General features: G+C 47.9%; 1 protein-coding gene across 4 annotated transcripts in view; it reads right to left on the bottom strand.

The window, feature by feature from the left end:
• Positions 1–23,413, bottom strand: part of SAMD4A (sterile alpha motif domain containing 4A) — a 101,351-nt gene that overhangs the window by 32,774 nt on the left and 45,164 nt on the right. For all 4 annotated transcript variants that reach the window (XM_062618466.1, XM_062618464.1, XM_062618465.1 and 1 more), the window contains exon 3: positions 6,604–7,122. In XM_062618466.1, the coding sequence (XP_062474450.1) occupies positions 6,604–7,122 (519 nt within the window). The remainder of the gene's footprint in view (positions 1–6,603; positions 7,123–23,413) is intronic.

The following is a 23,413-nucleotide window of genomic DNA, read 5'->3' on the forward strand; positions in this document are numbered from 1 at the left end:
ACTAAAATCATCATGGCCAGCAGATGAACTCAGAGAGAGTGGGCACAGCTTGCTCTGTTTTGATTTTGGACACCTCCCTTCTAAACAGAGGGCAAGGGACACAGCAAATGGAGCACCTCAGCAGCAGGAAGTGCCACTGGCTATAAAACACGGCTCTGCAGTGACCACTCCAGAGTGGCAGCAGATTTTCCCCAGCAATGCTGACACCACAAAAGGCCTCCACCACCAAACCAATGTTTGATGGTTTCCAGGCTGAGGGCAGGTGACCGTTCACCTCCCTGCCTGCAGAGCTGTGGACTGTATCTCCCAGGGACGAAGTGCTTTGAATTGATAGAGGGATGGGAAATCTGCATCTGCTGCTCAGAGCTGGAACAGAAGATTATGGTTGGACTCGATGATCCTGAAGGTCTTTTCTAACCTAAACAATTCTATGGTTCTATATTGCCCTCACTCTCAGTCCCTTTTACTGCTGTATTTGTGCATATTCTCCATGGATTTGAGAAAACCACTGCACTCATGCATTATGTTTGTACAATGACTCTGATTTTGTTTTTAAGCTACAGAATTAGCAAGATATTGTAGCAATGGGACCCTGGCAAAGTTGGTGACTCCTAGAAATGTTCTCCAACGCACAACACTAGAGGGCACGAGTAAGACAACAAATGCCCCTATGTACCACTGCTGAAAAGCTCAAGTGCAACGAAGGGCAACAAGCTTTTCTCAGTCTGTAAGTAAAAGCGAAAAAAAAAGCACTAGAGGTGTCCCCACCTGGCAGGATGAGTGCAGGGTGCCAACTCTTAGTACACAGCATGGTAAACTGAGCAGCAAGTTTCTGAAGGCAATTTCTGAGTACAAAGCTAATTCCCTGCCCCAGCAAGAACAGCGCTTTTGTTTGCTTCACAGTTGTAACCTTATTTAGCCTTTTGCACACTGTGTAAGTCAAACATGGGCTGAGGCCACGCAATCCCCTTCAGGTATCACTGCAAATCTACACAGAGGAGAGCACGGTACTTGCAAGCTGCCCATCAACCCAACACAAACCAGGGTGGTCCTGAGGGTTAAAACATGCAAGTAGCCATTATCAAGCTCAGTTTGGATACCCGGTATGATGACAGGGCTCTCTTACTGGTAGGCAGTAAGCTGTTGCACAACAGTGTAGGGGAGGAAGAGTCAGGAAACTCACACTGCATTCATGCCAAGTGGTGTCTTTTCTTGGTGTCATTTCTTCCCCCGCAATTCACTGATGACCTGGGGAAGAGCTTCACCACCTTGTTCATCTACTTTCTCACTAGGGAGTCCATAACTGGGGCACATGCAGGCAAAATCCAGCAAGCTACATCATGCACACACATGCCAACATACTGTTTTAATGGCTGCAGACCTGCCTGTAGGGCACTAGCTGGGACTGAGTTTCTTCTGAGAAAGGGGAACACTCCTCAGGATGGCAGGGTTTCCACAAGCTGACTCCGGGCTTGCCCCACAGCCAGCAGCCTTTAGTGGGATCTACACACAAGAGTCCCTCCTTCTGCAGGGTGCCCTGCTGCCACCAGTATCTCAACATTTCTTGTGGTATGGGGAGTTTGATCACCAGTACAACTTGCTACTGCCACTAGAGCATGACTGAAACAAGCATTTTGTGAGAGCTGGCAGGTGCCTAGGCTGGTGTGCATGGAAGAAAGTATGCTGACTTATTCCCTCTCTTCAGCTCTAGGACAGGGTAAGAGATTATTTGTCTTTTTCAGGACAAGGAGATTATATAGGTGAGTATTTCTCCTGCATTGCACTGCTCACTCTGCTCTTTCCTCACAAACACTACCAGTCTTCTGGCAAAATTACCATGGGAAGGGTGTAGCAGGCTTGAGCACCCAGCATCTTTCTCATTTGTGCAGAAGCAGAAGGCTGCTGCAGACTGGCAAGTCTAAGGACTCCTCTGTTCACTCACAGGGGAACTCAGGCAGCGCAGCAACACTGACATACCAAAGACTTTGCAACATCTCTCCTGTGCGAACACAGTTCCAATGCCTGGTCTTCTGCTCTGCAGGACATTCCATAGCAAGGTCTCTGACTGTACCTATGCATCACTGACCTGTGATGCACCTCATGTCCCCTGGTACCATGCACACCACACCTCCAGGCATCGGTGCCACTCCAAGTGACCACGGCACACACACCAGAGAAACATTAGGTGCTCACCCAAACAGGACTGCAAGGCACTACTGGCCATGCACGCAGATACCACCATTACCAGTCCAGGGACCTCCTCCTCTTTTTGGAAGGACAGATAGGAGACAGACTCCTAGACACACAAAGCTCCAATAAGACCAAGCACTGCCTGCCTTCTTCAGGGACGTCCCCCACTGGGGCACCAAACATGACATTGCTTTATGGCAGCACTACAGCCCATATACTGTCTGGGCAGAGCTCCTGTCTCCCAGGCAGGGTGACAACTGGAGGCACTCACCCTGGCTAAAGTGCTGCCTGTGCTTGGCACTGAGCTGCCTCTTCTGGACATCTACTGGAGTAAGGAGGTCCTCACTCCTCTGCCAGAAAGAGCCTGCAACTTCTGGCTCTTAATTCAAATCTTTGGAACGAGATGCTCCTCCAGTAAAACTAAGACCTCCTGCCCCTGTGCAGAGACTTGCGCATGGGAACCTGCTCTCAATGACAAGTTTAAGCACCCTAGCACTACACCAGAGGTGAGAGGACAGAAAATCTCACCATATATTTGATAAAAAGAAGCAATACTGTTATCCCCAGGTTATATACTGGGAGTACAGGACCAAGACACTCGTCCAGATGTATGTCAGAGCCAAGAACCAACTCCTTACCTCTTTAGCTGCAGTTCAACAGGCTCACTATTGCCAACTGGCATTGCTATCACTATCACCAAACCTTGTGCTTTTCTTTCTCTTTTCTTGCTTGCACACCTTATGGTCCAAATGAGACCACTGTACCTGCACTCCACCTTCTCATCACTGGACAAGCATATTTAACAGCAGACCTTCCTTCTCTGCACATACAACCTTCTGAGAGGGCAAAAAACCACAGGGTTAAGCTATGCTGCACTTCCACTTGACCACCAAAGCCCAGCATTGCACGCCATCAGATGGTACTCGGGTGGAACCAATTACACAGGGGAAAGGAAGAAGCTAGAGCCCCCACGCACAAAGCTGTTGGTCTGCAGTTTTAAAGGTAGCTGCTTTTCCCTGTCCTTTCAGAATCTGCAGGCCCTGTGTCACTGCAAAGGCATTGTGCAACTGGGCGTTTTGCAACCGCTGCCTGACTTGGCTGCAGAGCTGGGCTCTGGGCTTCACCCTGTCCCACCACGCCTGGAGCAGCACTGGCCAGCTGCCCACCTGCACTCCCAATCCCACACTGAGGCTCCTTTTCTCCCAGCACACTAAAGCTTCATTTAAGGTTGTGGCTCAAGCTGAGAAAGCAGTTATGGTGATGCAATGGATCGGAGGGAGCACACGAATTTCCATCTCTTTGGTGAGTCCATACCCTCAGATCGCTCCAGACCCAAACCCATCACTTATGGCACTGGTCCCACTCCTAGATCACCATTACTGTGGTAAATCCTTCAGAGCACTCCGAACTTGTCCTGCAAAGGCTGGAGGACTCCAGCAAAATCTCCTCAAGCCTGGCTAACACCAGCCAGCACTGCTGAGAGAGAGCTGGAGATGAACAAAGCCTGAACCTGTGTCTAGGTCAAGTCAAAGCCAAGGACAGCACAAAGCAAATTACCATGTGAGCTTCAGCCATCCCTATTTAAACTCCATGCTGTAATAGTGTTGCACCTAATTATGCCACAATGCTAAAAGAAAGTACCTTGGGCAAGATCACCACATGATTTCTCCGTGAAAGAACTCTGCCCCGTTTCAGCACGAGGAACAGGCAGCGCCTTTGTGGGGACAGGTTCAGGGAAGGCTGTGCCCTGGATTAAGCCCCTGCCCAGATAAACACCTCCAAGGAAGAGGCAGAATTCAAAAATAACAGCAAACCCTAAACAAACAATAACGGTTTGAGGGCTTTGCTTTGGAATCAAAGATTAATAGATGTATTGATCGACCCAAGGGGCTGGGACAAAGGCTGACAGCCGTGTTTATTTTTTAGCATCTGTGGACTTACTGTGCTTGTGTCCAAGCAAATATTGCATTAAGGGAAGCTTATGAGCTAACACATGAAGTGCAGTTGGATCATCTGTAGCTCAAACCGCAGGCTGTCTGAACATGCTGCCACCAAAGTGCATTAGCATCAGTTAAAACAGCTTAACATTCAGGACTAGACTGGACTGAAGATGTGTTCAGATAGCTCTGCAAAGCTATTTAGCCATAGAAATACATGTTGACCCTGCTGCAATGCTCAGAGAAAAGTTTCCCTGAATAAACTCTACAAACCTTGCATCTCACAGACAACGTGAATGAGCTGCCCTGACACCATGAAAAGCATCTACTGCTGGATGCTAGGAAGGACCAGACTGTGCAAGGCCTGCCATGCTGGGACTTACGGCAGTGGATGCTGCAGCAAAACAAGCAGCAGAGATGTGGAGAGGTGCAGTATTCCAGCAAGCAGCAGTGATGTGGAGAGGTGCAGTATTCCAGCAAAAGACCAGGGTAAAGGGTAGGGCTGCTGCCAGACCCACAGCTGCTCCCATCCCAGCACTGTGCTGCTGTGCACACCTTATTCTGGTGTGGGGAATTTAGGAAAAACCTCAGCAGTGCAGCAGCTCAGGCACTGCTGAGTAATTTGGCTGTTGCCTGGGTTTCAGCGCCTTGTGCTAATGCTTGGGGTCCCCACTGGACAAGAAGCAGGTTTGAGAACAAAAAGGCTGGAAGAGACACAAAGGGGTTTTTGGAATGCGTTATTCAAGATGTAACACATCTTGCAGAGCTCCAGCCACTGCCAATGATTAACCTGCTGCACCAGTCGGACCTCCCTGCTTCCAGACCTCAGTGTGAGGAACCAGATCCCTACAGAAGCCATGATCTCTTCCACTGCCTCCATGGTGCGCAAAGCCTCTGAACTGCCAGGCATGCAAAAATCACAAGGAATAACCCCCCCCCCCCCCCAATAATCGCTAGTGAGGCTTAACAGACCAATTGCAAATACATTCACCGTTCTTCTCACCCTGCCTCCTTGTTAAGCCTTTCCCATACAGCTTGGTCACTCTGAAACAGCTTTCCTCTGCAGTGCAGGGGCCCAGCTCTTGGAGAAGCTGAACATCCCCAAGGCAGCAGGAACTGGGGCTTCACAGACAAGGGGTTGGGATGGGTGTGATGTTCAGAGTCAGTGGAGAGGCTGAGCCCCTTCTGCTAAATCCCTGTTTGGCAAAGCAGGCAGCACTGCCTGCAAGGATGGGCAGTGGAGAGGCTATAGCCGGGTGCTATAGCACCAGGGTGCTATAGCAATAGACCCAGAGCTGTGTTTCATATCACGGTCGACTTCAAACATCACCTAAAAAAAAGTGCTTATTACAAGAAAGGGAAAACCCCAGAAGCCTTAAGTGACCATTTTAAAGCTTTTAGCTATTTAATTGTGGCTTTCCACATGCTGATAGAGAAGCCAGTGCCCTCACCGCAAGAAGCCTCACCTCCCTGAAGCACTCTTTGCAACCCTTGAATCTAGGGAGATGTCAAGCATCTTAGAGGGAGACCTTCTGAATGCCCCAAAGTGAAGGAGGACATCCAGCCTTGCAGGTGGAATAGTGACAGTAACCCAAGGTGACAAGGTGGGCATGACAGCCCTCCACAGAGGGAGCAGGTGGGCAGAGGAGCTCCTGAGTGCTGCTGAGATGATGCTCTGTCCTCCTCTCCTAAGGATGGCTTGGAGGCATCAATGGCTGCTTTAAAAGACAGTTACAGCTGCACTAACACCTTCACACAAACCCAGTGATTTCCAGCCACAGTGCTTTTCAGCATCTCTGAGTGCTGAAGCCTTGGGCTGGGCTCTGCACCCTCCACCTCCCACAGAAGCCTGGGTTTCTTCCACAGGGGCAGAGCTACCCATCATCTCCCAGGAAACACTGAGGACTGTGTGTCTAAACCCCGTGATCACCACGAGCTTCACACCTCCATGTGCTGCAGATAAGAGGGAACATTTTCAGATGTGCCCTGAAAATCACAGATTCCAGCTCTGCTTCCAAAAATGATGCCTGCATTTCAGGGCATCAACCCCATTTCCTCCCAGTAAATCCTCAGGTCACTTTTGGACTCAAGTCCACCAGCTCACTTTTGGACATGAAGCATCATATCCCTGCTTGCTTTAGGAACTCTTGAAACATGAGCTGCAAATCTTCATGGAGCTAAATGAAATAGAAGGGCCTCCCTTTGATAATATACATTTTTTGCTCTCATAGGTTGGCTGGTTTTCCCTCCTCTCCAGCTGCCAGGTGAACCCCACAGGACTAGAGGGGAAAAAAAAAAAGGCAGGCAGGAAATAAAAAGCAGGGGAAAGAAAAATAAAAAGGAGTTTCCTATGGTCCAGATGAACCTAGCCCCTCTGCTAACCATGGCAAAACAGTGTTTTCTAGTGGGATGGGGGGACTGTGCTGTGAAGAATGGCCCTGGGTGACCATCCCCAGAGCTTCCCGCAGGTACTTACTGGTGCTTGTGCTAGTGCCGATGGTGTTGATGGTTGTGGGGACGGAGGAGGAGGAGTAGAGGGGCAGATGGCCGTTCTCGCATGCCAGGTTTTTGTCCTGCCAGCTGGAAGCGCTGACGCTTATGCCCGAGTCTCGAGAGTTTTGCCATCCATTGAGTTTGTCGTCGGAGTTTTGTCTTTGGTGATAGTAGTGCGTCTGCCCGTAGTCCACCGAATCTGACCGACCTCTGTTCTGGCTGCCGAAGCCGCCCGATGTGCGGTCCTCCAGGTGGTTGAGCCACATGGCCAGGGCACTCCTGTCCTCTAAGGAGGTGGCAGGGTGTATCAAGGCGTAGGACAGCAGCTGCCGGCTCTCCTCGATGTGTTGGTTGTGTTCAATCGAGTGGGCCAGGATTTTAGGCAAGAGTTTCATGTATTCGACTTTTGCCTCGATGTTGCCGGGCTTCAGTAAAGGCAGGTGGGTTAACAACAGGGAAATCACTTTATCCTTGGATTCCTGTTGCCATTGGTTAATGATTCCTGTTGAACGAATAGAAAGGAAAAAAAAAAAAAGAAGGGCACTGAGAAATCGGCAAACAGAGCTAATACAAGAAATAGACAGACCCTGGCAGGGTAAATATGACACACCAAAGGGATGCCTGCATGTGTGATGCCACTGCACGAGCATTTCCCAGGCACGGGGGTCACCACTCTCTGAAACCCAGGGTGTGCTGAACTGGGCACCGAGGATTATCAGATGCTCCTGAAAATCACTAAAAAAGATTAATTACACCCACCTCTACTGTCACGTAGCTTCACTGCTGTTGTCTTAATGTTAACCAGAGTCATGATTTGGCCTGAATTGTCTGTATTATTGCAGATTACACAAAATACTACACAAAAGCACTTCATGGATAAACCTAACCTTTTAAAAGCACTGGCTGGAAAATAGAAAAGGTTCAAATGAGCTGAGACAGGTAAGAGCACAGAGGGCAAAGGGAAGAAGCATCCCAGCAGGAGGGCAATAACCAAACCAGGGTGTTGGTCCATCCGCCAGCCTGGTGTGATAAGCTGCCCTAAAGGTATTGAGAGAAGGGCTGATCTGAAGCAGCTACAGAGCTATTGTTCCTTTGTTAGCTCACAGCAGATAGGAGAGGTTTTAGAAGACCAGAAAAAAAGCAAACATAGGGTTTAGCTTTACAAAACAGACAAAAGAAAAAGTCAGGTCACTTAACTCGAACTCCTGGAAAACTGATGGAACAAATAATGAAACAACTTATTTGTACGCACTTAGAAGGTAACAAGATAATAAGCGACTGTCCACACCGATTTGTCAAGAACAATTTAATTTCCTTCTGCGACAGAGTAACTGGCCTGTGAATAGCTGGAGAAGCAGTCAGTGCCATATATCTTGATATTCATTAGGTGCTGCCTCACATGGCTTCCTCAGCAGCACACCAGAGAAACACGCTCAGGCAAAACTACTCTAATGTGGGCACACGGCTCATCAGAAAACCATATGGAGAGAGTCATTACTGGTGATTCGCTGTCAGACTGGGAGTATGTGCTGAGCAAGGAGACTTGTCCCAGCCATGACACCACCCATGATGTCACTGGTGATATGGATGATGTGATGAATGTGTTCAACATGCAGGTATCATGCTAGGAGAAATGAAAACACTCCAGGAAACTGGATTAGAAGTCAAACAATCTTGAGACATGGAGAAGTCAGAAAAAACAGCTGCATTAAATAGGTGGAAATATCCGCATGCAGGTGGGAACAAATCGCTGTGTGGTACCATGAGGGGAAGAGGCTGGGGTCAGGAAGCATCACAGGCTCAGCCATCAGTCAAAAAACCATGCTGCAAATAAAAACTGCAGCAGCCAGCCTGTCATCTGTCTGAGAAGTGAAGACCAGCATAGGCAAGCTGCTCTCCACATCTCCTGGGGATTGCAGTAATAGGGTTGAATCTCAACAAAGGGGAATAAGGTTGGACATGAACTACCTTCTACAGATAGGACTAGTGATGCACAGGGAGAGACTGCCTTACAGATGCTGTGAAATCTCCATCACTGGATGTTTTTCTGAACATATTATACAAACACCAACCTAGGACAGCTCAGGATGTACCCAGACCACCCGACTGACGCTTCCCAGCCCCAGGTCAGTCTCTCCTCCAGTGTTTACCAAACCCCTCTATGAAGCCTTCAAACTTCCTGTCAACGTAGCAGGCTATGCCTAAGACTGCTGCAGCTACACCATCTGGTGAAAAAAGACTTCTTTCTGTTTTAAACCTACTACCCAAAACTTCACCAAGTGAAATGGTCTGATTTCTCATGTGATTTAAAAAACCACCCAAACTTTATGTTCTCCCTCTTTATCTGCTGTCTCCTACCCATACTGTACATGAAACTGCTCTAAAATATTGACTATCCCTATATTCTTTCTGTGCTATGCTAACCAAACCCACACCAGTAAAATGAAGATCTGGATGTCCATCTGTAGGATCACCCATTAATTTGCTCTTGAGAACACCCACGCTGCTGTCCCGCAGCTAACCCAACGAACCCTTCCATCTCCCGGTGACCCAGAAGAGGGCCATTACTGTAGGGCCTTTTCCCAATTAGGACTGAGCCATGCACGTCGGATCCCTGACACAACTGCAGTGGTGAGCAACACCCATCCCCCAGCTTTGCCTTCCCAGTCTCAAGGCATGCAACCATTTAAAGAGGAAGCCACTAGATGGCTTGCTGGAAACACTGACAGCTCTCGCTGGAACTTTCTGCAGTGGTATTTACTTCTACACAGACCCACCCCTCCTGCTGAGCCGCTTCCTGATGCGGCTGATGGTGTGCCCAAGCCATCTCGTGCCACTGTGCTGAGAGGTGCAAGGGACACGGTGTGGCACAGCTTTGGTGGAGGAGCGTAAGTGAGTTTTGGTCTCTGGGTGTGCTCCTGTGCCCATGGGGATGCTGTGAGGTTGTTTTGGAGCTAGATAAAAAGAGATTTGGAAAAGCAATGCTCAACCTAAGTGAAGCATATGTGAGTGTGGTGGGACTCAAGGTGCACTAGAGCATCTCCATATTTTCCATATGTAGATGTAACTGCTACAGGCAAAACTTCCTGTCGTGCTTAATCTGATTTCTTTGTCCTTCTCTCTTCCCCACTCACAGCCAGCTTCCCAGAGGGTTGAAAACCTGTCTTATCTTCTCCTCTCCTCCTTCAGAGGGATGTCACCCATCCCCTTGCCATCCTCACACTGGGGAGATTCAGCAGCACTTGCCAAACCCCAGCCCGGCACGGTCTCCACGGAGAGGCTGTGGGATTCTGCAGCAGCTTGGATAAACTGAGAAATCAAAAGATCATTAAAAAAAGGCACAAAATGCACTCTAAAAAAAGTTGGTGCCACTTGCACATAGGAACTAGGTAGCAAAATACATGCATTAGAAGTACAGCCTGGTGCAAACTGGGTGCAGGGATGAAGGAGGACGATGGGGGAGGTAGGTGGCCATGGCTGGACTCTTCCTTACATGGGGGAGAGCTGAGCATGAAGGTCAGCACTGCAGAAACACAGGACAGTGCCAGAGCCACTTGGGAAACTTACCTCAGATGTCCAAGAGATCTGGGGGGGTGAAATCACAACCCCAAAAGATAACACTGATCTGAAATCCTGTGTCTCACAAGGGGCAGGGTGCCCTTCCCTCCCCCAGCCTCAGCAGGAGCCTCTCTCCTTCTCAGCCACCAGCAGGATGTGCACAATTAAGCAAAACCAGAAAATAATTAGATCTGAAAGACATTTGGCTCTCTCTGAGATAGGGTAGAAGGTCATGTTTAATCCTATATGCCAGCAAATAGAGAGATCTAGAGAGGGTGGCACAGGAGGAAGAAAGCTGGAGCTGCGTGTAGGCAGGGGGAGAGGGGCTGGTGACCCCCTCAAAGACCCTCTCCACCCTATCCCAGATCACAGGAACCTCCTTCAGCTCCCTACCTGCTGCCATGCACTCCCAGACATCTGGAGTATCTCACCCTTTTTTGCCACAACAAGCTCCCACGGGGTCAGCTGTGGTTAGGATGTGTCCCAGTTCTGGGCTCACATGTCCCAGGGCTCGTGCATGCTACCTGCAGTGGTTTACAGGGTCACAGACACTAATCACATTACAGACTCATTAGTTCCCCTGGGTGCTGTTTCAAGGATGCCTGATGTTTCCCATCACAAGGCTTTCGCTGCTCTAAGGGCAGGCAAGACTAATGATACTGACTACTGAAATCTGAGCATAGAGAAAGCCTCAAAGTTAGAAATTCCATCATGCTGGTTTTAAACTCCCTAAAATCCTTGTTCTGCCTGTTGCTGCCATTGCATCGACATCTCCTTTTGGAGATGAACTGAAGTAACAACTGACCATGAGCACCCTAAGGATCCAGCTTCCATCCCAGCCCCATGACACCTTGTAATGGGAAATGATGAGCTGCCAGTGCCCCCGAAGCAGAAAATTCCTGTTTTTATCAGGGGACTCTTTCTCTTGGGTAAGAGGATGAATGAAGGTGGGATGTGAAACTACCTTCTAATGTAGGATTACTTAACCAATACAATTTTGCTGCTATACAGCACAGCTGATGCATGTGCAGAGTGCCTGTGTATAAATACAGCACCAAATATAGCTGGGTCCTGCTTCCAAGGCTGAAACCTGTTCTGTGCTATGAATAGGTCCAATACTATCCCTAAACATGGGGCTTTCTGGTTTGAGAAAGAAGAGATATTTGTCAGTTTAATGAGTGCTTATTAGATTCCTCTGTCACAAATCTCCTTAATCACTTCTGGATCCCTGCAAACTGTTAACTGCCCCCATGTCCACTAGTGATGGACCCACCTCTAGTGCTGCACTGCATAAAGGAACTTTTTCCTTTTATTTTGAACCTGCCTCCTGATAGATGACTGGATTATTTCAACTGCCAGCAAGGCACATGGAGCTCCCAAAGCTGTTAATGATGTACTGGGAACAGTCATAGTTTTCCAAAGGTAAAGCCAACCTGCATGGAAAAAGGCAGGGATATATGCAGTCCCTGTGGATTCCTGCAAAAACCAATGCAGGCAGCACACCGGTGCCTGCACTCAGAGACCTCAAAGTACCTGACTGCCTAATTTTTCCTTCTATTTTTGATTTTTTGCAAAAAAGACCTTTGGCCCCCACCTCGAAAACACCAACCCTGCCAGGAGGGATGGCTGAGAGAAGCTGTCAGCACAGGCATATGAAAGCCTGTATCTCACCAGATGAGATATCTCCAAGGAACAATGACAATACGGGATCCCCCTCATATGCTTAAAAAGATCCTAAAAAAACCCAACCCCAAACAAGATAAACCTTTTTATTTTGAAAGCAGGAATTGGGTTATCCTCCTGTTGTCATGTATGACTTATCTCATTTCAGAAGTGAAGCAGACAAATATGTTGACTGGGGTTTTGATGAAGCGGGTGAGATGAATGATGTGTAGTTTACAAACCAGACAGCAGCTTATCATGCATAACAAGGACAACAATTAAAGACTGGGAGTGTTTTAAAAACCGCCCAAGGATTTTCTGAGAGACAGAGGACGTTCAAATAGCAGGCCTGACATCACTGCTCCACAATTACAAGTCAATGTATTTAAGGACTCCAGTTGTCAGTAAATTGCTCTTAAATTACTAGTTTATTATGCCCTTGTTTCAGTTTAACAACATCTTCCACAAAAAGTTATCAAAAGCCATTCAAATAATTTGTCCAAGCAAGAAATGACTAAGAGTTAGATGTGTACATCTGAGGGGCACCCACCAAGAAGAGCACGTTTGCAGCAGGGCTGAATGGACTGACACTCTCAGATGCACTTGGGGAGAAAAGTTAGGAGTTTGTACCAAAAATTTAGGCTGGGATCCCTGATCTTTAAAGTGACATGCTACAGCATTAGGGACTGGAGGGAGGAACTAGGTACTCCTGGATGGCAATCAAGCCCTCCTAGGGATGGGCAACATTGACTTTTCATGTCTTGGATGGCCAACAGCAAACCAGAAATCCAACACGTGCTTGGGCAGCTTGCAACTGCTTCAAGCAAGCCTGAAATTGGTAGCCCTGGTGCAAGTGATGGCTATTTCTGGGTTTGCAGGAAGGTTTTGCAGGAGGCCTTCCTCAGCAGCTCCCAGAAGAGGTTCCCATTGTTTGCCACTTCCTCAATTACCAATGCAGCACCAGCTCTGGGCAATGGGCAAAACTATGTGGAGGTACCCACTTTTTAATCAGAGAGAGGAAAATCAGTGCCCAGACTCCTCTTGCTGCACAGAGACCCACCAACACATCAGTACCCACCAGCTCCTCCATACGTGCACACAAGATGCTACACTTCCATCAAAATCAGCAAAATCTCCAGTAACTGAGGTCATGGCCAGGGTCAGCCCTGGGATCTAACACTATTACAGCTGCATGAGTGTCTTCAACAGGGCAAAAGGGGTCAGGAAACTTGAGCCTGCATATGAACGCAGCCCAAAAACCTCTGTTTGGCCAACGTGTTAACTCCCAGGGAATGACCAGCAAGAGACAAACCTCAACTGTTCATCTACTGGCTATTTGTTCCAGTGTCTACCAAGCACTTCAGTCTGCCTTCATTTCCAGTTGAATTTATCTGGCTTCAACTTCCAGATAAATTCCAGCCTGAATTAAAATGTTCCTTGATGTCCTGCTTTTTCTCACATCAGGTACTCAAGACTCAGCACTCAAGTTACCTTCCATTCATGTTTCTGGTAAGCTCAGCTAAAGCTAAATATCCTGTCTTTAACAGGTTCTGGCTCTGTGCTCATTAATCTTGAACCGATTGCAATGCTTCTGCTGGCTCTATGACTTCCTGTACCCATGTAAATTGGGTCTTTCCTGGCTTGGTGAAAAGCACGAGTGGGGTGGAGAGACCACGCCCCATCTCACACAGGATGGTTTGCAGCAAAGTTAAAGCAGAGGAGCGAAAAACAAAGGGACTTCAACCTGAAGTTGACCTGTTACCAAAAAAGGGCAGGCTGCTGCCAGTCCCAGCCTCCTGCAACAAGATTTACTGGACTGTGAGATGGTCCAGCTCCACACCACTCATCACACGAGTCTTCTCCTTACACTGCTGTGGATACAAACCTCTGTCCCGGCTCCTGCTTGCAGCAGCTTGACTGAACGTGAGCTACAGCCTGTTTGCAGATGAAGGGATTTACATTATTATTTACAGTAATTAGCACCTGCACGCCAACCCATTCAAAATACTCTGGGCAAATTTACATCATTCTGTTCTTCAGCCTCACTTGAAAGACCAAAATAAAAGAAAACAAAGTGAGAACCCTGTGGAAACCCTCTCTGTACCTCATCCAGAGCACATCAATACCCTCGCTGTTAAAACCTGGCAGCCTTCTCCCTAAATGAGAGGTCAAATAGTAAGAATTTCAGCATGAGCCTTTTCATTATTGCAACTAACACTAATTAGAAGAAAAAAATCTCAACAACAAAGGTTACTGCCAGTTGTATAAGACAAGAGATGCAAGTTGACACTGAAATGCCGGTGAACCTGAATCCTGCTCCTTGTCTCACCAAGATCAAAGCAAATCTGTGGCTAACACAGGCAAGAAGATACCAGTGATGTTTCTAAGCACATCTGCAGCCGAGAGGCTGCAGCACAACGTGTAAACGCTGCCAACCTCCCCCTGCTACATTCAAACAGGTTTGAATTTATGTCTGCGCTAGAGCTGACCTCAGCGCGGAGCAGGAGAACCTAATCCTATACATCTGAAGGCAACGGGAGCCGTGCCAGACAGCATTGTGCCTGCAGGATTTGGCACCCATGGCTTCCTGGCACCTCCTGTGTCTCTGTGCTGCAGTGGCCAGGAGAGGACAGCTCTGCATACCAAGGACCGCTTCTTCCCAGGTCCCCAAAACCACTCGCCCCAGCAGATAACATGGGATTTGACAGAGGAAAAGCCAAGAAAAACTTGAAGCTGGCTTTTTGCTTTTTCTCCTTCCCATACAGGTCTAACAGCCTGATGTGGGGAGAAATTTAGTGACTCGTGGCAAAGCTCTTTTCCTTTAACAAGCCTTGTCTAAGAGCTGGGAACAGACAGAAGGTCTGTAATCAAGCCCTGGACATGAGGGGGGCTTGAGGACTGCTATTTATGGCAACAGGGGCTCTGCACTTTCCTTCCTGGAACACTCACCCCAACAGCTGTGAACCTCTAGGTCCAAGCTGGCTTCATGGCTCAATGCTACCCCAGCATCTTTGGTCTACCACAAGATATAAAAATGCAAACACTGTGTTCCCCCTTTCCCTAGATGGTTGGCTTCTACGCAGATTTAAGTGCAGATGACCTCTTCAAAAGACAAAAGGACCTTTTGTTCATCTGCACCCATAAGCAGAGACACAAACGGCAATCTGTGCCTTGTATCATTCAAAGCACGTGCATGATCTCCCGTCTCCAGCGCCCATGACCCATCTTGCACCCTGGCCCTGCGACAGTGCCAAGGAGCACCAGCACTCGACGGAAAATTTGCCAGTGTTGCGATGCAACCTGTCAGTTCACATGGTGCTGGCTCTCCTCCGTGCTTCCAGCAGCTACATCACATTCTAAGAGGCTAAAAATAAATTAACTACTTTCCTAATGTTTCTTTTCCACTCCAGAGGCTGCTGCAGAGCTCTGAGCAGGTGGGGAGGTGAGCAGACCAGTGTGGACGCAGGAAAGAGATGCCATAAAAATGAAGCAACAGGCCCAGCATTTCCCGCAAAAGGAGGTGCTCAGGGAAGTCCCTGCTGCAGGCAATACCAGTTCCTTGGAAAAGCAAAAGTGAGAGCCGTACAGTTGTCAAAAGCAAAGTGTTTCTGATTATACTGCAGGATTCAGCACTGACAGGAGCACAGAGGACTTCACAAATGAGCATCTTCTTCATCTTTAATGACCGAGATTAAGAAGCTCCATGTAAATTAACTACACAATATCCCTTGTTAAATTTCACAGTGCGAATTTAACCTCTGAAAATAATTCTGGCACAAAGACGCAACCTTCTTGCAACTGCCCCCAGCATCCCTGCATGCAATGGACAAGTTCTTCAATACCCACTGCCAAGGCAGACGGGACAGGTTTTCTGGCACAGCTGGGTTGATTGAGGCACATTAGCCATCTTAGGCTTTATTTTCTGTGATTCACAGAAGGTGTACTCCTGCTGGGCAGTGCTCTGCAACACAGGTAGCCTGATGCAGAGGTGAGGTGGATGTGGATGAGCACCAAGGAGGTGGCTGCTGCATCTTGAATGCATTTCACTTCTGAAGAACAGTTTCTCACAACTCAGCTTAGGAAGCCAGGCTAAGGAGCAGGTGACCATATGACATGCTGCTCTGGGGAAAAAGAAAGAAAGGAAGAACCTCCCCCCTCGAAAACCTTGTGCGGGATAAGACACAAGCCCTACCACAGCTCGTCACCCTTTCAAAGGCAGTTCTCCTTGGGCAGCAAGTTCAGCTGCCTATTACTGGCAGCTCCTCTCTCTATCAAGCTCTCCAAAGCAATGGCAGCCCTGCTGAGTGTACAATTTGGAGAATCAGTCCCTTCCTTGTGTGGAAGAAATGACTGGAAAGGATATCGCCAGGCCAAGCATCCCAAGCTGGGACTGCACTTCTTGATCTCACGGTAGGGACAGTGTGAGCAAGAACTGGGAATTTCAGCACTGAAGCCAGCCTCAAATACAACCCTCCATCAGATCTTCTCATCCCATCACCCCAGACAGGCTGATGAGACCCTGACAGAACAGCAGCACAGGAAGCTCAGTGTTCTCCATCCAAGCTGTAAGCTCAAAAGGGACCAAAATGCCCATTATTTTGTTCAGAAGCAGAACAAACTGGAAGATTCCTCAAAAAAAAATCCCTTAATTCATGCTGCGAGCCACAGACAGAAGAGTTCAGCTCCACTGTGCTGCAGAGAGAGTAGAAAGAGGAAGATTTTCACATTTCTGACACTATTTTCCCCTACTACCTCGCATGCTTGCCAGAGCTCCAGTTATTAGGAGGCTGTTTGTACAAACCCAGAAGTAACATATTTTTAGCACTGAAGAATCGCATGGCACGATCATTAAGCATGCTTCTGCAGACAGCAACAAGAGTGGGGATTTTTCCTTCTCTAAATTGGCTGCAGCCACTACAGTTTCCAGCCCAAAGCAGACTTTCAGGAAATTCAGGAGAGGGAGTCTTTTTCCATGACCTATTTAATACCAAGCTGAAGTACACTCAATTTTCCCCACAGATCCTCTGCATCTGATGGGAGGTTTCACAGATTTGTTTTCTAGGCTTTATCTGTTGCACATTTTTGCTACAGAGCATAATACCATGCATTATCACCACACTCCCTAGCAACATGACTTTTAATTTAGGGCAGAGCTTCGCAACACTGAGAGTATTTTACTGACTCAGAGCAAAGATGACACGCTGGGAAACCTATCAAAAGCCCCACTGGTGCCAAGGGAACCTACAGCACATGTATGATGGCATTTTAGCTTTTCAACGCAACGTGGCTGGCACTGGCATGAAGAATACCTTGGGGAAGACGAATTTGCTTCACTGATATCACAAGCTACGGTCCAGCCATCATGGTCTTGTGGAGTGATGACTACATCAATGACAGTGGTGCCAGCAGATGCGAAACAAGAGTGGAATTCCCACAAGTTCTGTTTGAGTGCTCAGCACTTGGACAGAAAAACATGGGAAATGGTTCACTGTCAGGAGTAAGAGCTCAGAGTCAGATGGGGGATCAGCAAAGATGAGGTACCACCTCCTCACTTCTCACCCAAAGGCCAGGAGGACAGATGCTTGGTAGACAAGCCAACCAACCTTCTATGAAAGCTACCCTGAAGAGTGAGACCAGCCTGACACCTGACAAGGACTCACAGCACCAGTTTCTCTTTACTTGCTGGACCACACAAACTCCAGAGCATCAGAGGCATCATGCTCCCAAGCCTCAGATGAGGAGGATGGTCTTTTGAAAGTGTAGGAAAATTGTGTCTGGGTCCCACCTGACAACAGAGAGTATGCAAAAATGCAAGAGGACCATCAGCAGTTCAGACAGCATCAGGTGAGGTGCCTCTCCACCTCTACCCACTGTTACAGGAGAGCAGCAGAAAGCAAGAGCACCATCCACACAGGGTGGATAGAAGAAGACTATTGCAGCAGAAATGACACTGAAATGCTGTCCCTTTTGGGGACAGTGGAGTGGTGGGGAATCCATCAGCCCTTACGCATGCAAAGAGGAGACAGAAGTATCAGAGCAGTCGTGCCAGGTCTGATGGACAAAGATATCCCGACAAGATCCTGGGTCAAATGGCTTTTGTTGGCTGCCACGCAGAGTTAACTGAGCTTAGCTGGCTGCAGAGGCAGCTTGGCCTGTGGCAACAGGATGGGTCAGTAAGGATTAAATGTATAATTAAACTGGGGGCTGCAGATTGCTTCCAGAACTCCCATCGGTTCTTGGAGCTTGCCAGTTCACCAATGGCAAAACGCGGCTGGTTTTGCTGATTCTGGGACATGGGGTACAGGTGGGAAAAGAGTTCACTGCCTATTTTCACTTACGCTGGGGTTATATTGCTCGTATGACTCTGCACACCCTCAAATCCCGATTTTCAGTGGAATTTCCCAGTATGCAAGAAGCCAAAGAAATAAAACAAGCGATTTCTGTATTTCTTCTTTGAGCTTAATCCATAAAAATGCCTAGATCTTTCTGGCTTTCAGCGAGGAGACTACAGGCACAACCACAGGCATGGAAGACTTCTTAATTTCAATTGCAGAATGCCTTTTAGCAATACCTCAATTGAAATGCAGATAAGTTTCTTCAAAGGCTAAAAAAAAAATAAAAAAATTATCCAAATGTCATAACTGTGTTGCCTAACATGGATACAGGATTTAGAAGTGGGAAAAATAATACTAAAAATAAGTTATGAAGGGTATGTAAGGTATTGATACACAGCACATGGTTTAAACTGTTAATCATTGAAGAGATTCCAGTATAAAAATAAAGAGACTGAAGCTGCACATAATGGAGGAGTTGCTCTATTTATAAACTTCTCTGTGCAAAGGGCAAGTGAGGGCCAGGACAAGCAGGCAGCGGAGGCAGAGCCACCTCTACGGAGCCTATATTTTGAGGGGAAATAAACAGATATTTTAATTGTTCTTTGTTGTTTTTTTTTTGTTAAAGCGTTGTCCACAAAATCAAACAGAGTTGTCCAACAGCCTGTGCACCCCAGCCATGTGAGCAGCATTTACAGCTCCTGCATGTGACAGCTCTCCTAATTTAGCCAGTAACTGACTCCCTCTGACCTGTAATAACACCGCTCCCAAATTAGAGCCCTCAATTTGACTTGGCTTCAGTCCTTCCCTCCCAGCAACATAAAGCATCCTTTTCTCCCCCCTCCCCAAACATTCATAATCCCATCCTTTCTCACTGCCAACTCAAACTCACATTTAGCCTTTCCCTGTTTTTCTGGCGGGGGGGGGGGGGGGGGGCCGGGGGGGTGGTGGTGTGTGTGGAGGGATGAGGGGGTGCAGGCAGCAAGGGATAGGGCAAAGCCTGGTGGAAAATCACCAAGAGACAAAACCAGCAACAAAATCAGGCAAAAATTCCAAGTTGGTGACATTCAGCTGGAAAAGCTCAATGACTCACATGCAAATAAAATCTGCCTAAATTCACTGCTGCATGACGCAGGCCATTGGCTTCAGCATAAAAAGGCCAGGATGAAATCATCCACAATTAAGTCGGAGCTTGGAAGGCTGCAAAAGCAGCCGCATTAGCACAGTTCCCTCAGCTTAATAGGAAACACAAAGGAAGGAAGTTCAGTGGAGTGAGAACATCCCCCTTTTCCCCTCCTTTCCACCGACACCTCGCACCATCAGTCACCCCCAAACATCGGCGCAGCTCCTCTGGCATCACACGTCGGCGCTGAGCTCCGGCAAGCTGCTTGCTAGCAGGCGGCTGCCAGTTTTTAATGGGCTTTCCTGGAATACTAGCTCAAAAGTGAAATAAAAATAAATGTGGCTACGTAGGAAGGCAAACCCCCACCAGTCAGAACCTTCTTCCAGAGATTTCTGCCCTGTCCTCTGCAGAATGGGATGACATATTGTAGAATTAACTTTTACAAACCCTGGACCAAAGCCAGACCCTCCCCAAATCCCCCAAAGATGTGATGAGGGGGAGAGAGGGATTTAAATCTTGGTTCTTAGATTTTCTCTTTCATTGCAACAGTGCTTTCAAACCTTCTGAGTTTTCAAGTACTGTCTGAAGCCACACTACAGAAATGCACTCACAGCGGCCCACGGCCCAGGGCTAAGGCAGGGAATGGGGTGCAATGGGTTCCTCTTACACCAGCATGCACATCAGGCTTCATGTCCCTACCCCTCCAACGCAACCATTCATGGGGTTGTGTCATCGGCCTCCTCCAGGCTAAAAATAACATTGGGAGGGGAGAGAATAAACTAAAAAAGGTCATTTTAACCTAGATCAGCCTGCTGATGGGATTCACAGCACTGCTCTACAAAAGGGTTTTGGAGCTCCAGCTGACAAGGGAAAACAATTTCTTTAAACAAGCACTGGTCCCTCTGCAGCACCCCAAAATGCTTCTCTGGGGAACAGCTGGGGAGCATCCATCCAGGATGCAGGAGGACTGTGTCCCAAGCATCTGGAGTGGACTCAACCTGTGGGACGCTGCACCTATTATCAGCTAGGGTAATGCAAGGAGTCCACAGAAATTCAGTGACCGGCTGCACACTTATTGAGAAACTGTTTGCTTGAACCATTACGGGCTTCCCCCCCGCCAGGGCTGGCGTGCCTATCCCTGGGATAACTGGCGTGCGATGCTGCCGAGAGATCCCAGCCTGAGCCAAACGCTCCTCGGCACTCACTCACGCCGGCTCGCAGTGGCTGCAGCAGCAGGGTGTTAACAGGTCCATAAAAGGTAACTGGGAGATGGGAGCACGGAGCCTCCTGCCAGCCAGACTGCATTTGTTCTGGAGGAATACATATAAAGATAATACTGCAAGTGGGGAAAGGCTGGAACCGCTTGCAGGAGGACATCCGACAGAGCCCCAGCCATCTGGTCACCCACCCTGCGCAGTGACATGGCCCTCCCTTCGCCACCAGATGCTAATTCCTTTCATCCTCCCTGGCCCTCCACTGGTGTAATTTTAGGTCCCTGAACAGGACCATCTGCCTTTGAGATGCTCATTTATGTTTGACTAAGCCCTCCCTTTCACTACTCCCTTCTTAAAGGAAGTCCAAATTGGGTGCCATTGGAAATGGTGTTTCTTGTCTGGTCCTCTAACCACAGAGCATTAACAAGCTATCTAGAGCACACTCTGTAACACTGCCACTCATAAAACTGGGGGGTGTCATTATCTTCAAAGCATTTTGCACTCTTTCTTTCCTCCCCACATCACCACCACAAACTAGTAATTATTCACTTCTCTCTGAATATGGTGGGCTTGGTCCAGCACCCTGGAGCTCAGCCAAGGCATGCTCACCAAAATTTAACATGCCCAGAGTAAAGATAAAACAAACTAGTTCCTATCTCTGGATGCTTCGGACTGCTATTGCTGCTTCCTGTCCCACAGCAGACATGAAAATGTTAAAAATAAATGCTGGGACCACACTGGCCAATAATGTGATTTCCACATATTAAGAGGAAATGCAATGCCTGGAGAAAAAAAAGAGTTTTAAGGAAAGTTTTGCTTTTATACGCATCTCAGTGCTATGAACGAAAGTCACTGTCACAATCTGCTGCTGCTCTTAGCAAAATGCTGCGTAAAATGCTGTGAAACCCCCTCATGCTCCAGTTGCTTCTGGTCCTGCCAGGCACCACTGAGTCCCTGCAGGAAAAGGAGACCAGAATGTGAGGGAGAAGGCTGCATGCAGTGTCATGTCCATTGCTGCTGCCACTGGTGTTTAAAAAGCCCCACATTGGCTTCTTCAGGTGGGTCTGAGCATGTAACAACATGCTCTTGGTTGGGGTGACACAGACAAGTCCCGACATCACAGCAAGGCCACGAGGGATCTCCACTGTGCCAGGTCTCAACCCACCTCTTGGGATGAATGTTGGATCCTCTGCCATGTCCCAGGCAAAGGTGTCCAGTCAAGGACTGCTCAGGAGGGCTGCAAGCAGTGCATGCTAACAGCCTGAATCTGTGCATCTGCCAGCCATGAAGTAATTATTTCCCCTTCATTTTTAAGGTCCTTCCAAGCATCTGGAGTGATGGGGAGAGCATAGCTGCCCCCCAGGAAACCCTTTCCATGACAAACTGGTTTCTCATACAAATCCAGGTTGCACAAAACTGTTACAAACCTCAGGAGCTACAAAAACATGTAGTCTACTGCTGCAAACCAGCGTTAGACAACAGAGAACATCCCTACAGGGGAGCCCTGTGCACTGCATGCACCCAACACACTGAAGAGGAAGAGCCTGTTATGATGCCAAATTTCTCACAGGGAAAACATACCCAGGACTTAAAAAAAGAACATTTCTGTGCAATGCTTGAGGTGTAAAAACCAAGCCTTGGCTTTGGCTGGCCACAACTCTGCCCTGCAGAAGCTTGGGGAAACACCTGGCTCCTCATTGCTCCACACTCCCTGCAGCAAACAAAGGATCAAACAATTTGATTGATCTGATCAGATCTCAAGATTCAACAAGGTCTCCTCCCTGGGTAAAATCTGACATATTTTGCTTTGGTTTTAAAGTAAAGATGAAGAAAAAACTATGATAGCTTGGCTATGAAGTGAGGATGAGCAGATACACCCTCCATGCTGCATGCTCTGGGTGTAGAAGATGCAGGGGTTAGGAAATACAGACATCCATCCCTTCCCCTTTCTCCTATTCGTATCACCCAGTGTAAAGCACTTGACCAAAGCCAGCGGATGAGTCACCACCATAAGGAGGAGACTTTCTAATTTCAAACACTTTGATCCTGCCCTGAAGTGCCAACGTCAAAGAGGAGGGAGGAGAAAGCTGGGGACTGACTCAGGGAAGATGGAAAAAATCTGAGCATCTCTAACAGAGACATTGAAAGCAAAGTGAAACTCCCCTTTTTTTACAAACAACAACAAAAAAATGGACTGGAAAAGCTGACTCTCACCAGCTAACAGCTTGTACCAGAGCAGCAGTACCTGCACTTGGCTGACTCCCTGTATGTTTGCCAGCTGTAACGAGCACTCACAAGACAGAACACCAGCTCAAAACACACCTTTCACTGGGGAATTCACTGTGTCTCAGTGCTGCCCGCGGCTGGCACATAAAGGCAGCCAGCTTGTCTTTCCTTTATAACCAGCTTCACATTGTGCTTCTCATATACCCACAAAATGCTACAGGACCTCAGAACAAAGAGCAACATTGTTTCTTCAGAATAAAACTACTGTTCACCCAATTTTTATTTATATTTCATGAAAACAGACCAGGAACTGCAAGGCTTCATTTGCTGGGGGGGTGGGGGCACACCAAAATGATCTAGCAGCACTGCAATCACAGCTATTCACTGGGAAGATTTCCATGATGCTCTTTCCACCGTGAACACAACATGACATGGGTCAACACGGACATTTAACTTAAAGACAAAGAAGAATGCTGGTCCTCGCAATTACACGTTCCCACTGTTCAGCTGGTTGATTTGCCCATGCATGGTGCTGAAGGCACTGGTTCCTCTCTCGTAACTCTGCTGCTCATAGAAGTCCCCAGAATTACACTGCAGAACCCAAAATTCCCATACAGCCCTATGTTATCACTGTTTATATACTAAAACGAGGTGCTGAAAATGTCTGACCGCAGCTGA

This window comes from Pezoporus occidentalis, unplaced genomic scaffold (genome assembly GCF_034315485.1).
Source record: "Pezoporus occidentalis ecotype Australia unplaced genomic scaffold, CSIRO_AGI_Poc_V1 ctg200, whole genome shotgun sequence".
Classification (NCBI taxonomy): domain Eukaryota; kingdom Metazoa; phylum Chordata; class Aves; order Psittaciformes; family Psittacidae; genus Pezoporus; species Pezoporus occidentalis.